The sequence below is a fragment of the Zonotrichia albicollis genome, chromosome 3 (genome assembly GCF_047830755.1).
Source record: "Zonotrichia albicollis isolate bZonAlb1 chromosome 3, bZonAlb1.hap1, whole genome shotgun sequence".
NCBI lineage: Eukaryota > Metazoa > Chordata > Aves > Passeriformes > Passerellidae > Zonotrichia > Zonotrichia albicollis.
In genome coordinates this window covers 95,046,769-95,062,685 of record NC_133821.1, presented here as the reverse complement: position 1 = coordinate 95,062,685, position 15,917 = coordinate 95,046,769, and the positions used below count along the sequence as shown (strand labels likewise).

Here is a 15,917-nt window from a genome sequence, read left to right as displayed (position 1 = left end):
CCTGTGGATCCCCATGGGCTGCAGGGGCACAGCTGCCTCACCATGGGCTGCACCAGGGGCTGCAGGGGAATCTCAGCTCTGGAGTCTGGAGCACCTCCTGCCCCTCCTCCTGCACTGGCCCTGCTTGGTGTCTGCAGGGCTGCTCCTCTCAAGTTCTCACCCTGCTCTTCTCTGGCTGCAGCTACAACTGTGCAGTAACTTTTCCCTTCACAGCTGTGTTAGGCCATAGGTGTCACCATTTCTGATTGGCCCAGCACATCCATCCTGGAGCTGTCTGGCACTGGCTCTAATGGACATGGAGAAGCTTCTGGCAGCTGCTCCCAGAAGGCACCGCTGTAGCCCCTCCACTACCAAAACCTGGACATGCAAATCCAATACATGGATTTATAGGTTGCACATAAAATTTTTCTTCCTGTTTGAGTCATTTTACTGTGACAACTGGATTTAATAATCTGATTTAAGGAAGAAAGGGAAATGTATGCCAAAGTTTTTGGCGTAACACTTACTCCTTAAAAATTCTACAAGACTAAAAGGATTTCCTGGATATCTTCTGATTAGATTCTCTTGCAGTATCATGAACAGACTGCACATTATTAAAAAGCAAACAGAGAGCCCCTCCCCAAACCAAAGCCAAAACCCAAACAAAAACCTCAGAGCATCTGTTAGTCTTAAAAAATATTCCATTTTATAATGCTGTAGGGAATTGTAGCAGCCTTGGTAGTCTGGGCATTCTGTGGGTTTGAAACACACAGATCGATCCATCCTCATAAATCCAAGGTGTCCAGGTTACTGAACTCTGAAGTGAGTACACCTTTCCTTCTTACACAACTGGAACTCTGTGGAGAGAGATGGAAGTGTGGATAAATGATAGTAGCTGCCAGAAGGTAGTTTGTTTACCTGGATTCAGTTGACCAGAGAGCAAACTGAGAACAACTTAATACCAAACACTTTATTACTTATGCTTGTTATTTACAGTATTTACATATTGCACGTTTGCTGGAATGTTTTATACATTTATTATATAAAGTAAATTAATGGCAGCTTGTGTTTGTGTACAAAATCCATGCTCCACTGTCCCAAAAAGTATGTCTACTTGGAATAACATTCCTGTTTGTCATGCAGTTTGTACTCCAGGGTACAATGTGACCCCAATGCAAGTCTGTTTTAACCAAACTTTTTAAAAATTGCATAAGCATGAAGGATATCGAGTGACCACAACTACTGTGGAGCAGATCTTTAGTAGTTCTAGATATACAAACAAACATTCCTTAAAACTGTAGAATTAAGCAACAGAACATGAATTTTCTTGGTGAAATATTTGTGTTTACATAATTTTTGGCAGCATTACACATCAACTGTAGTGTGTTTTTAAGTATGGAGCATTAAGTACTACTGGCAGTTACGCTACTGTAAAGAATGTCAATCTGCAAACTGTCGATGACATACAAAATGCATGTTAAAAGAATTATGGGAAGTAGTCTGTCAATCTGCAAAAATAAATCTCTTGTTCACAATGGAATTCGCTAAAAGGTAGTAAGTTCTGTTTCCCTGTTGGTTTCCAAGGCACTTCTCTTGGTTCTTGGTGTTCCTTGTCGTGGTAGTAAGATCTGGTGGATTAAAAGAAAGAAGAAATTGACTTTCATTATTTTTATACTCACATACATGTGCTTGACAATGTGTTTATCATTGTGAAAGTAGCAAATAAAACTGGAGAATTCAGTAATAACTTTGGAAAGTTCAGTAGTGAATTTACTGTAGAGATTTACTAAGTGATTTACCTCAGTTCATACCAGCCTGACTGAACTGTAACATTAATGCTTTGTTAATCAAGGCTGAAATTCTGGAAAGCATCATTTTCTCTGATGGTTCATTTTTGATAGACACTGGGGAAATTCCCTTCTGCCTATTAAAAATGTACTCATAGTTAATCTGTTCCAATGACTGCATCTGTGAAGTCAAGAAGTGAATAAACCTCAGGAATAGCATTAACAGATTGCAAAATGCTTTCTAAATGCTTTGGTGTCAGGAGCTGTTCATGGTGTGCCCAGTTTGAAGGGTCTAAAGGATTTGATATTTCATTGGGCCCTTTTGTGAAGAAACTTGGACTCATATAAACAAGAAACAAATAGAAGTAACTTTTTAAGAATTGCTTGTATGACTATACCCCCTGGAACATGCCAACACTGAGCCACCACAAACTAAGCAGGAGCTGCAGTGGTTCAATTTGCTGCCTGAAGTCTTCTAGAAGAGTGTCTTGGAATGAGATCACTGTCATGCCTATGACACTGATATCACAATCACCAATACAAAATTACAGGTTTCCACACTGCTTATGTATGTATTTTGTCTGCATTCTAGAAATGTTGATTCAGAAGCTGAGCAGTGAAGATTTTCACAACCTTACGCCCCCACACCTTTAAAGCTTGTAAGAAAATGTAGTGTAACTGCACATACACATATCTAGAAGTCTATCCTCTTCTGACAGGTGAGCACTGAATGTTGCAAGTCTGTCCACCCAGTTTCAAATGTTTCTATGTCTGTTGTTGTTCTTATTTAGAAATAAAAAATGTACAGTGTTTTTTCAGTCAGCAGGAATTACACAGCTGAAAGACTCTTACATGCAAACAGACCCAGATGACGCTTTGGTGTTTTACAGCCATCAAAAATCCATGGCGGAGGTAAATACCAGTGATAATCTGATACTAGAATTCTGATGATGATATTTTTCACAGTTAAAACTTTCATATTGTCTGTCTGAACAGAGGTAACTGTCCTCCCCATGATCAGTGTGAATTCTTTGATACTCTGAGCTTCTCTACATTTTCTACTGCTTAAGTATAATTTGTAATGGAATCATTTGTATGCGAAGTCAGTTGGACTTGACATAATCCATTGAAAATCAAGCTATTGGTGCATACAGAAATACTTGTTAGTAGTATTTAAACATTTGGTTTTGCAATTTTTGAAAGCTATTTAGGAAATGTAATAATGTTACAGAAAATCTTAATGTAATCTAGGGTTTTTTTCTGGCTTTGCAGATAGGACAATTACTTCTATTTTTTTTTAATATCCTTCCTTAGAGGGGGAAACTGATGTAAATTTTCATTGTCTTTCATTTTCATCTAGCTTATTTTCTGTATGTATGCTCCTACTGTACCCTATTTAAGCTATGATGTTAAAAAGAGATGTTTAGAAGAAATTAACATGCTTTTGGTTTGATCAGTGTGTAGTACAATCTACAAGTTAAACTGTAATAAATGTAATAAAAACTTTTTTCATTACTAATGGGAATATGCAGCTCACTGGGGGTGAAAAACAGTGGTTAGGATGCTCATTTGTCATCTCATCTCCACTTGCTTTTGTAGGGGAACTTGACAGTTTTGTATCAGCTAATCACAGTTTTCTTAAGCCCTGGTGTTTTCCAAAACCCCAGGTTTTTAGCATTGATAAATCTGTTCTACTTTTTTTTTAATTTCATATAGTCTGTTATATGCATCAGTCTAGGGATATTAGATGGGAACTTAGCTGAAGGATGATGGATGGTCTTAGTGGAGATCCTGAGTGCAATCTGACTACTGCCTCTGTTGAGAACATAGGTAACTATACAACTCCCCAGTCAATTGTGCTAATTTTTAAAAGCACATATGAAAGCTATTATAAAGGCATATTGCAGCTTTCCAGATTTGATTCTGGTTATTACCTGTGCATGATGATAAACTCTATAAGAAAAAGCTAATCTATATGAGAAGAATTTAGTGGTTTAAATATCAATATAAACTTTAAAATACTGTGCCAGTAGGATTTTGTAGCAGAACCTCCTCATATATGAAAAAATTGTTTTCCCAAGTGTGCACACCCAGGTGGAATTCTGCTGTAATGTGATCACAGAGATCCATGCACTGAAGATTATGAAGCTCTGAATGTTCCATCTGGTGCTAGCCACCGACATCTCACAGCAAGGAAAACTGTGAGCTACCTTTTAATAAACCTGGATGATGCCACACTAGTAACCATGCACACTGGCTGCCTTTTTAACTCAAAGCAGTAGTTCTGAGAAAAGTCTTAAATTAGTTAACTTGGGAACCAATTCCTGGCATCATGAAGAGGTGATTGGACATGCCCTGAGCAGCTGTATAAAACAGACCAAGCTATACTTTCTAGAAAAAAACAGGCTTTCACTGAATAATACACAATCCTCTCATCTTAATTTCACCTTCACTTTTATGGAATTCAAGTGTCTGACATTTCAATGTACTCAATGTTACACTGAGAAAGCAGCAGCCTAAAGGAGAATGCAATTAAGGGCTGTTGTTTCCATTGTTACAACATATTTGAAGCAAAATTCAAGCACCCAAATATCTTGGTTTAAGAATAATTTGAAAAATGGATATATAATATGGTGTACAGGAATGGAATATTTAGTGGAGTATTTTAAGTTTCCAACTTTATCTTGTATTTTCAGCATTTGTTTCATGTATTACTACTATGGTCAATACATCTTGAGGAGTTTACAGAGATTTTTTGGAGTTCCAAAGGAAATTCCAATTTTAAGCTTGTTACGAATTTTGCAACAGGTATTTGACCTGTATGTTCAAATATTAATTATTTGCATCTTCATCTTAAAGGAACAAGCAACTGGTAGATTTCTTTAACACAGTTTTTATAATGTATAAACCTCATTTTCTCTGCATAGCCTGAGACTCCAACTACTTGCACCAGTCTTGTATTTATTAGTGTAAAAGTGTGTCTTTAGCTTTATTTTGTTTATTTGAAATAACTGTAGATGCTTTATAAGTTCTTAAAACCACATTAATATTTGTCAATACAGAAATTCGAAGAAATATTCAAAACAGAAGCATGTAATAAGATGTGATAATGCAGTCCATAGGCCCTGAACTCCTCCTCACAGTGCAAGAAGTTTTCAAAGTAAGTTACGAGATCAGTGTTGGTCTCTAGCAAACATGTACAGGACAGGTAATGGAAAAGGGATGGAGCACCAACAGTAGCACCTGATGTTTTCAAACAGAAGTAATAAAATCTGTATGACTGTGGCCAAGTGGCTTTGACAAATGCTGTCAAAGGAGTTTTCAGATTCATCACTGACTGTCACCAGAACTGCTCATGATCTGAACTGTGAGCTTTATTTAGGTGAAGACTTTGGGAATTGTGTTCCTGGCATCTCTAACCTATTGCAGATATGGACAACCTAACAGATGTGGGATGTATCTGCTTGGAGTGGAACAAAGCAAGCATGGGACATGGGAACTATTAGGAAGCTGGCACAAGAAAGAGGCTGAAGAACAGAACAAAAAAAAGAAGCATCAAGGACAGGACTCTAGTGTAGCTGTGTTGACCATGAGAAGGGGTTACAGAATAAAATTCATTAGTGATGGTGCTGGTGGCAGCCAGGGAATACAGCCTGGGAGGCTGACTAGAAAAAAAAAAGGACAACTGGGAGATGTGGTAATACAAATCTGCTGCACTGGCTTCACTCATGCAATCTCAACAAGTTGAAGGGCTGTTACTGGGTCCCTGCATTGCTCATGTCTGTAGGACAGGCAGAAAGGGAACATAAACTCTAAAAAAAAGAGAAGATGGAGCTCAGTTACATATGTATAGGACACATGAGTACAAGTTAAGGCTCCACAAGACATGTCACATCATAAACACACGTGTGCCACATAGGAATGTGTTGTGACAGTAACATGTCTAACTCCTGTTTTCACATGTTATTTTCTTGTTCGATCTGAGTTCTGAGTTTCAATGTCTTGTGTGCTTTAAAGCTGTGCTAGTCCAAAATGCACTACAAATAAAAATAAATTTGTATTTTTCCTTCTCTTCAAATTGATTTCTAAACATAGATAGATGTCCAGAGATCTGAAAAATCCCACAGTACTACTAGTGTGCCAAAGTAATAGTCCAACTATAGCTCAGCACACGTATAAACCTGCAATGAAATTAAAATCAGATATTGAACAAAACAGGAAACGTAATTTGTTTTACACAAATTTAACTGATGCAGTGGAGAAGCCTTGAGGAGAAAAGAGGCTTAATCCTACGGACACCTGTGCATCTCCAGATGTATGTGGTAGAGGATAGTCTTCCTTTCTGCTAAGTGAGGCTGCTTAAGGAGTCTACCACCACTGATGTGTGTCTGTGTGAATAAAAGAAATGGACAGTTGCTGACACTGAAATATGTTGTGCAAAGGTTGTTTGAGAAAAGGATATTTTAAATAGACTCCCAGCTTCAGATGTGAACTACTTGAGTTGCTATTCCTTCATATTACAATTTCATGTTTACATGGCAGGTTGTTAAGATAAAGATAAAATTTTCTAAAGAAAGGGAAAAAAGAATTTCACACTCTGATGTATCTGCTTATTAGTATTGGTAATAATATTATTCACCTATTTGCAAAGTTAAACAAATTAAGTCTCATTTATCCAGGCTGGATAGTGAGAATGACTTGTAGAAACCTTTCATGAGATTGAATAGCTCCACCAGGTTTCCCTGCAGTCATGTTTTCTTGAGATTAAATAATCCTAATTCCTGTAACTGTTCTTGTATACTGAGTTTTCTAATCCTTTGTTCGTCCATGTTGCTCTTCTTTGGACTCATACAAGAAGAACCTGTGTGTCTTCAAGTGTAGTGCCTTTAATTAAACATAGTATTCCAGTAACAGTAATTGTGTCAGGAGTTTCATAAACTATGATTCTACTTATACATTCCAGTATAGTTTGACTTTCTTCAAGTGTAACACTGCTGTCTTGCTTAGTTTGAAGTCCACAACAACCTCTGTTTTCAACAGAACTGTCTAACTATTCACCAAATTCCATGTATTTCTGTGGTTGAATAATCCTACAGGACTTCATAATTCTGCTCTTTATCTGTCATCCTGATTTTAGACTTATTTTGGCTTATTTTCCAAGATTATTTTTAATTTCAAGGTTGTACTGTATCATGGTTGCTTGTCCTATATTACTGAAATACATTAATACAGTATTCTACTACCCAAGTTATTAATGAAAATACTGAACAATATCAAAATGTTCATAATGAAGCTGTGTGACATTAGTCAGTACATTTTTCCAGTTTTGACAGTGAAGCACTAACAACTCAAGTATTTTTTCCCACTCATTTTTACATTTATCTTGATCATATTTCCCCAGCTTGATTGTGAGAGTGATGTGCAAAACAGTGTCAATGCTTAAAATAAAAGAAAATAAAACGCTTAATATTTATTACTTTTCTTACAGATTCCTTCCACAAGATGTGTATTTTGTCACAGAGTTAAAGCATCTTGGTTTGACAGCATTTGTTACTGACAAATCCACATGGCTATTATTTATCCCTTTGTCCAAGATCACATTTGGTCTCAGGTAACAGTTGAAAACGAAATGTAAATTAGTCCTTCTGTATTCTTATGTTACAGTTCTCTACACATAGTTTGGGAGTAATCTTTAGTTTGGTTGATTGGCTTTTGTTTTTATTTTGGTGCATGATGAAATTTTCCAAGTATTTTTGGGAAATATAGGCCCATCTAGGCAAAGAAGGAGGGAATTAACCTCTAGACATGAGAGGTGTACACAAGGAAATCCCAAAAAGTCCAAATAGCTTGAAGATAGTTTATCAATGCTACTAGCAGTACATTTTAACCGAATTACTGTGAAAGCACCTGTGACCTATCTGCATTCATGAAGCTTTGATGTGTACAGCTATGTATACATTAACTCATACTACTGAGTACAGCACAGATCTACAGCTGCACACATAAAAGGGTGGCTGCTGCTGCCGATACAGGCAGTTGTGTACTGAGTAAACTCTTGAAAAATAAGCCACAGCTGCTGTGTTTTGTTCTGTAACAACAAATTCACTATCTGCTAACTGTATGCTGCTATAAATAATTCACAGATGATGCACATGGACATTTATGTAATGACTTCCAGTAGGGGGTACCCTTTCCTTAATGCCAAAATTTGCCAGATTAAGCCAGTTACTTCAAGTCCTCTGGGAGGGGAATACCTTATCTAAAGGAGAGTTGTTATTATACTCCCATGAATTTTCATGTATGAAACACAACATCTGCTGCTTTGCTATGCAGTGGAATGTCATTTCTGCTAAGAAAAAGCTTACCTTTATCCTTCCATGCACATAGGGCTTACTGCCAGTCGAGTAAGAAGCCTGGCACATCTTTTATAGTCTGTATGAAAAAAAAGTATTACTAGATTACCAAAGTAATCGAATTTGCCTTTAAAAATCAAAATCGCTTTCAGTGTGCAAATTAGTGTCATTGCAAAGTTCAATGAATACCTTCGTTTGCAACAGAATAAAAATCAACTCTTTTGACTTAAAAGAGGAATGTATAAAAATTGGGTAATAACTAAAAGCCATGTCTAACGGCACGTCTAACTATGCAACTGACTTCTGCACATGTTCTATCTGTAAACAAACAGCATGAAAGTGCTTGGAGGCTCTCCAAGTGTATGTATGTATGTATTAAAATTTATACATCTGTGCCTGTGCTTCCATGCAGGATCTAAACATGTGATTCTAGTATTTCCATATTAGAGAAAGAATAAATAGTGCTCATCCACCTTTAAATCCAGCCTTCAATGAGCAATTCTGTCAACTTAATATTAAGTAATGCCACTCTCCAACAGATTTTCTTCCTGGGAACACTTAAATTAGACAAATAACATCTTCTATTCATACAAATCTTAAGTCCAGCCCAAGTAGATGACCATATGATGGACATTCAGAGGAGCATGAAGTTTCATCTTAAAACTAGTAAAAATGTTTTTTCCACTGAAAAGTCATTCATATTTTAGGTATCTTCAACTTTTTGATGCATTCACAGTAAGACACAGAACCAATGCAAAACTAAAGAAATTACTCAAAAGGTTTTTTTTTTCCATTTCCATAAAAAACTGAAAGAAAATATTCTGAAAGTTGGTTATGGACAGACAGAAAAGTAAATTATTTTTCAGGTACCATAGCTACTACACTGTACAAAGTACTAGAAAGTATGCCAACACAATGCTTTTGTACTAGCTACCACCACACTGCAGCATCAGAGACGCTTTTCGCTTTTTTGCTGTTTGGCCTTCAGATCTCTATACACAAGGAACAGTATAATTTGAAGTCAGGATATTATCAAAAAGTTACATTGTTCTGTGCATGAAGAATTAAGGCAGGCTGTTTGTCTCATTTTCCTAGAAGAAAGTTACTTTAAAAATATGCTAGTCAGCCCAGCCCAGTAGGTGATGTTCACTTCTTTTAGGCTTTATTTCACTAATGGGTAACTACATCTAATGTTTCATCTGGAGATGAAATGTTAACAATCCCAACTCACAGCATAGTTATGGTATAATTTCCACTCATACAAATGATCCTCCATTATCCACACATTATGTTGGTGGGTATGTCACCTGTCAGGAGGAAAAGGCTAATTTAGAGCCTTTAAGGCCAACTAGTTTTTAGCTTCACAGCTTGGAGCACTCATTAGTGCTGAGCCAAATGACGTTTGTATTGAAATCCTTATGAAAAAGGTAATGACCACTGCTTGTTCAGAACAGAGAAGTTGTGAACAACTCACAGCTCCACCCATGTTAACAGAGGGTGATCTGGTTACCTGTCATCTAGAAATCCTTGTGTTTACAAGGAATTCCTGATCTGAAGCCTTACAAATAGAGAAAATGTGCACAATTCTTACCAAATATGCCTTTAAAATGCACTGGGCTGAAATATTTATTAATACTAGAAACTTGGAATCTGTAACTCTTGTTTCTATTCCCAGCTCTGCTACTGACCCAACTGGTTGACCTCAGACAAGTAAAATAAAGTGTGCTTCCATTCTGAAACGGCTGTACTAAAATAGCATCTGCTTACTCAACAGGTCCACCTCTGTATGAATCTGGAGTCACATCTACTGACTGATAAATGTCAGTGTTTGATTTTTATTTAATTCTCTGTGCTGCCAACAGTGATGAGGCATCATAAGCAGCTTTTGCTTACTTGTGTCCATCAGCACTATTTTTTTTTCCTAAGCTAACAAGTTATACTTTTATAATTCACTGAAGGTAAGTGTTGCAAAGATTCATTGTCAACATCACTGGGAGAATGGTAGCTGAATAGTCAAAATAGAAAATGTCTATAAAATGTGTCCTACATATATAATCAATGAAAAGTAAAATAACCCCACCTGGATTTGTGATCCTGTCTTGAATTTACAGCACGAAAAATTAAATATGAGATATTTGTGAGAGGAAAAGCAAATTGTTTGAAACCCATGAGGAAAATATATCAGTACTTAATGATGCAGTGTTCACAGCCATTCTACACAGTGTATTTGCAATGAGAAAGTTTTATTTCCATTTTCCTCTCTGTAATGCTGATGCTGTTCTAGCAATGCTGTAGAGAATACTCAGTACATTTTAGAGCAGTCCAAATTTTTCTTTGCAGGGAATGCATTCTGACATTGTATCACTACTGACACTTGATAGAACTGATAAATTTTAGTGTTTCCTCTCATTTTAGGGAAGTGCCTGCTTTTGTTACTTACATGCTGGGATGGTACAATCCCTCGTATTGTGATAAAGCCGATGAAAGTGTTTGCTACATTTTGGACTGAAGTAGAGTGGACCTGAAAGATAAAGTAAAAAATAAGTTATGAATCAGCACAGCTCACAAGTAGAGCAGTGTAGCTTATAGTATGTATGTGAAATAGGGATACCAATGCAAAGTTAAAACATACCTGTTAAATGCTTCAAGAACTTGTCTTTCATCCTCAGATCTCTGGGAACTATTTCTGTGGAACAGAAAAAAGAATAGTGTTACTCTGCTGCTGCACTGGACCTATGCTTGCCAAGCATAGTATGAAGACAGGGAATACTCTGTCCAGCAACACCAGCAGTATGTCTTGACAGGTGCATGGAGGGCAGAAGTCCTTTGCATACAGTACACCAAATTGCAAGCAGTCACTTCACATAGGAGACCTTGTAAAATGCTTTGTGAAACACAGTACTGATGAAACAATGTCTGTTAGGTGAGAAATCATTAATGACGATGGTTATTAACTAAGAGTCAGATTTTAGTTCTCTATGAACTACATTATGAAGTTTACCTAGATTTAAATTCTTTCATATTACACGAGTGTTACTCAACGATATATTCCAGTCTGGAGTTGTGTCTTCTAATTCTCTTATACAAATGTAACCACTATTCTGTCCCAGGTATGTCTGTAGAAGCACTGCTCTACTGTAATCATGAAACTGGATTGATCTACTTACAGGAATCTTCCCTCCCTCCCTCAGCAGTAAATAAAATTCACAGGAAATTATTCCAAGCAAATTGCTCTCTTCTGGCTCCCTATGTTTGTGGTTTACCGCCTTGTGTTTTGTGTTCAGCAGATGGCAAAATGAAACTAGTTTACTGAAATCCATTTTAGCCCTAACCCCTGCTTGTGACTTCCTGATTTACAGCTATCTTTGATTGCTTTCTGTTACAAACTCTGTGCTGATGGCTTAGTGCTGATTGTGTATGATACACTATATGGTGCTTTATTTACTTGACCATGAATGCCTGAGCAGCCTTTTTCATTCCCCTGGCACCTCTTATCAGATATAAAGCAGAGAGCATTTCCATCCAGATCTGATTCACTTGTGAATTTAGACACTTCTCGAAAGTCATTCTTCGTTTACTTCTAACTTTAGTCGGTGTAAGTAAAATTGACCTTATCCTATTTGACCTAATTATGTCATGAAGAGCATTAAAAACACACATGCTTCACTCAGAAACTTCCCATGGGACAAGCTCACTAGGAAAGTGATGCCAAAACTGAAATGAAAGACTCTAACTAGTAGTTCTTTTTCAGAGTTGCTGGGAAAAACTCCATCACAATAACAGAATGAAAAATCCTGCTTCGAAATCAGTAACAACACTACCAACTAATCCGCTCTGAAGCAGAATTATTAATTTTGCAGATAAGTGTTCTACACAAGCCAGATGTTTTGCACCAACAGGGTGACCAAAACTATGCCCATGTTCCAAGATGAGGTTTTAGAGTTGTGCACATCACAGTTCCCTGCTTAATCTGGCCTCTTTGACTCTTCAACATTTGTAAAACAAAATGTTCTCTGCTGTGTTGACCTTATGGAGAACAGAACTCTCTTCCTCTGTGCATTCATTAATCATCCCAATAGACAAGCAACATCTTCATGACAACCACCAATAAATGCAAATTATGAGTATATTTGAGTATGAATGAGAATGGCAAAAAGGTACAATGAAGCTTTAAAAGATCAATAAAGACAAAATAAACAGCATACTATCAAAATGAAAGCCAGTTTGGGAAAACTTGAGTAGATATTTGCTGGAAAATATTCAGAAAGTCACTTTCAGTTGGAGGGGTCAGATGAGCAGCAGTAACACTGCAGAGGCTTGGGAGTGACAGGGAACACTAAATTAGACATGGCAGCAGGAGGAACTAAATCAAGTTTCAACTGAGTGCACAGAAGTACATCAGCAAACTAAGCAGGTTAGAGAGGAGCCAATCAAATGAGCAGAAGGATGGCTGCAGGAGCGTCCCAAACTGGTCACAGCCTGCAGTGACAGAGGAGCACTGTCTCAGCTCCCTGGTATTTCTAAGGTACTACCTCTGGAGTACAAAAGGAACTAACAAGCAGGGTGAACAACTCAGTTCAGCGAAGCTGAGCTGCAGGGAAGACTTGTATGTGTAAGGTCTTTAAGGACATACTACAGTCCTGCAGGAGAATTCTTGCCAGGGTCATTTCCAAGAAACACTTAAACCAAGCACATGATAATAAGTGGTAACCTTCCAGGAAAAAAGCGTTTTCATCCCTTGTTTCTTTGATCTCACCCCATTTAAGTCTTTTCCCATATTATTAGGTTTTGTTCAAAGCCACAGGAAGTTGGACTTTCAGTTGAGTTCATTATCCAGAAAGTAAAAGGCTCTGAGGTGAATGGAGGTTTTCTATTCCAAATTTGCCATCTGTGTCTGTTTCTGATACCAAATGGAATCTGCACGTATTTCAAGTGGTGAATACTTAATACAAAATTAGTAACCTGATGCACTATCTCATTCACCGATGCACCTTAGGGAAAAAAAATGGACTGTGACTTACCAACTCTCTGCTCATCCTGGTAGCCTCCATAGTCAGCCACTTCCCTTCGATCCAAGTTATAGTCATGCTTGGAGAAGTACTGCACCCCACTGTCCTTCTCCAGGTGGTACCTTTTCAGTTCCTGAATGATTTCCATGATGAGATTTAAGAGACTTTGCTTGTCCTTCAAATCTGTGGAGTCTGTTTTTTCTTTGCAGTATCCTGCTGAGAGCATTAAGAGTACAAGCCCCAGCAGCCCAGAAGACCTCAGTCCACTCATTGCAGTCCGACCTGAAGTGTGCATGAGGGGATGAAGAGGAAGGATCCGCAGCTATGCGAGGTCTCCTGTTTCACTGGAAGAGAAAATTGGGGGTGGGTCGACAGTGGGGAGACTCGTGGGGGTAAAATCGGAAACACTAGCGGAGGAAAGAGCGGCGGCCGCTTGGCAGGTTACACAAGGCGAGGCACAGACCGCTCGGGGCTGTGGGGGCTGGCGGGGCGGGGGGTCCGCGGGGCGCGGCCGCTGCCCCCGCGCCCCTCAGCGCCCGGCCCGCGGGCAGAGCCCCCAGCGCCGCGGGCAGCGCGGCTCGGCCTCCCCGCAGCCGGCGCCGGGCCCCGCGGGCGGGCGGGGGCGCAGCCCCGGAGCGGGGCCAGGCTGGGGGTGCCCCGGCGGAGCCGATCCCCGGCGGGACGGGCGTTCCGCCCCGCCTCTCCCCGCCCCGCCGCGGAGCGGAGGAGCACGGGCGAGGGGCGACAACTTTCCCCGAAGTTTCCGCCGGACACCCGCGACAGCTGTCCCCACTCTCGCTGCGGGCCTCCGCGGTCGGGCTGCGGGCAGGAGCGGCGGGACGGGAGGTGCGCGGCTGGGGGGCAGCCGGCCGGGGCAGGGGACAGCACTGCCAGTCTCCCCATTTTCTGTCCCTTTCCCCGCTCCCCTACCCTGCAGGAGTAGCGGCCAGCATCATGCCCAGAGCCACTCGCCTTAGGACAACTGACCGCCCCTCACACACGGCCGGTCCGTGCGGCGGCTCTGCCCTGCCAGCCCTGGCGGGGTCCGGCTGTCACCGGTCCCGCCGCACGCAGCGCTTCGGCCCGGCGGGGCGGGAGGGATGGGGGCGTGGGGAGGGAAGCAAGAGGGGAAGAAGGCTGCTGGCGCTCGCTGGCCGCTTTACCTGTGTCTCTGTCCCAGACGCCGAGGTGTCTTCCCCCGGGAGCCGCTCCCCGGACGGCAGCAGCCGGCGAACGGCAGGGAGTCCGAGTATTCCGCGGCTGGCCCGCCCGCCCCCCTCCCGTCCCTGCGCTCCCGCCGTATCCACAAACTACTCCATCGCCGCTAGCCCTAGCGCTGCCGCTTATATAGGCTATAGGATGGACATGAGACGGCAGATAGTATCGACTTGAAAGTGGGTGGAAAACAATAAAAGTCCACTTGGCAACCTCGGGAGCGTCGCTGCTTGCACAAGCCCCCCCTTCCCGCCCTCTCTCCCCTCCCGCCCCGGTCCCCCCCGTCCCTCCCCCTGCTCGGTTCTCCCGGGCAGGGCTCAGTCACTCCTTCTCTGCTCTCCGACGTAAGGAGACGGTCCCAAGTGTGTGTGTTTGGAGTGGGGGGGGGGGGGGGGGGCGCATCGCCCGAGCCTTTAATTAGAACCGCGCTGAGGAGCCACTGAAATATTGATGTCCCTGGCGCAGCTCTCGTCAGGCGGGTCCCCGGCCCGCGGCCGCAGCCCCGCGGGGGGCGGGCGGGGAAGCCGCCTGTTTACCGGGAACTCCGGGCCCGGCTGCGGCGGGGAAGAGGAGGTGTTGGGGCGGGGGCGAGCTGCCGGGGAAGGGGAAGGCTATTTCTGCTCCCGCCGGCCGGGAAGCCCGCGGAGAGGCGGCTGGAGTGGGTCTGGGGAGAGGGAGGGCGCGGGCGTGCCGCCTCTTTCGCCGATTCTTGGCACGGGCGGTCCCGGGTGGCGAGGCGGCTTCCTGGGCTCCCGGCGCGCCGCTGCCTGGAAGCGCTCCCAGCGGGGCCGGGAGAGGAGGAGGAGGAAGAGAGGACGACGAAAGCAGTGCCCTGTCCGCTCCCGCATCTGCCCTCGGCAGAGGTGACAGCGTGAGCGAAGGGCACTGGAAGCGCGGGGCAGGCTGCGGAGAGCGCCGAGCCCCTTCCAACGAGCGCCCTTCCCTAGAGCACACACAGGCTGCCGCCCTCCCCGCGTAGCCCCTCGGGGCGCGGCAGGGGGAGGCTGAAACCCGATCCGGCGGAACTCCGGGTGTTTACTCTCCCGTATGGATGAACCTGTCCCTCGGCAGCCGCGGACGCGGAGCTCCCTCCGTGCCGGGCGCGCTCCCCGACCCCCGCGGGCGCCTCTCCGGGGCCGCGCGCAGCGGGAACAGCGACCCCCGGCGGCCGCCGTCCCGCGCGCGCCCGGCGCTGCCACCGCCCGCCGCCAGGCGGCGCTGAGCGCCCCGTGCCCCGCGGCCGTGAGGGCAGCCCGGCCCGCAGAGGCGCCGGGCACTGATTCACCTCCCGGAGCTCCGTACTGCCGGGCTCCCCGAGTAACTCATCATTTTAATCGATTTGTCTTCAAAACCAATACATGAATGACACATGTCTCTAAGTACAAAAATCTCAGCCTGTGCTGTCACAGTGAAGGTACAAAAACATTTAAAAAAATACACACCACACGATGAAGAAAGAGACGCAGAGGCAAGACTGAGCAAGACTGCTTTGTCAGGTTTCCAGGCTTCCTCCTCTTGGCTTCATGGTTTGTTTCCAGTCACCTTAAGACTCAGGGGAAAAAAGAAATTGAACA

The 15,917-nt window shown here is 42.5% G+C and overlaps 1 protein-coding gene across 1 annotated transcript; it reads right to left on the bottom strand.

Moving 5' to 3' along the window:
• Positions 1-212: 212 nt before the first annotated feature.
• On the bottom strand, positions 213-14,598 carry ALKAL2 (ALK and LTK ligand 2). Its single transcript, XM_074538159.1, has 6 exons — positions 14,292-14,598; positions 13,141-13,472; positions 10,752-10,805; positions 10,560-10,640; positions 8,132-8,198; positions 213-1,607 (listed from the first exon to the last, which is right to left on the bottom strand). The coding sequence occupies exons 2-5, from the start codon at positions 13,421-13,423 to the stop codon at positions 8,134-8,136; spliced, it is 483 nt and encodes a 160-aa protein (XP_074394260.1). The 5' UTR covers positions 13,424-13,472; positions 14,292-14,598; the 3' UTR covers positions 213-1,607; positions 8,132-8,133.
• Between the last annotated feature and the right edge of the window lie 1,319 nt (positions 14,599-15,917).

Excerpts from the sequence above, each read along its gene's own strand:
- ALKAL2 (XM_074538159.1), bottom strand. The coding sequence starts at position 13,423 with ATGCACACTTCAGGTCGGACTGCAATGAGTGGACTGAGGTCTTCTGGG. Across the intron at positions 10,806-13,140 it reads CCAGGATGAGCAGAGAGTTG|AAATAGTTCCCAGAGATCTG; the intron begins GTAAGTCACAGT and ends TCTGTTCCACAG. Across the intron at positions 8,199-10,559 it reads GGATTGTACCATCCCAGCAT|ACTATAAAAGATGTGCCAGG; the intron begins GTAAGTAACAAA and ends TTTTTCATACAG.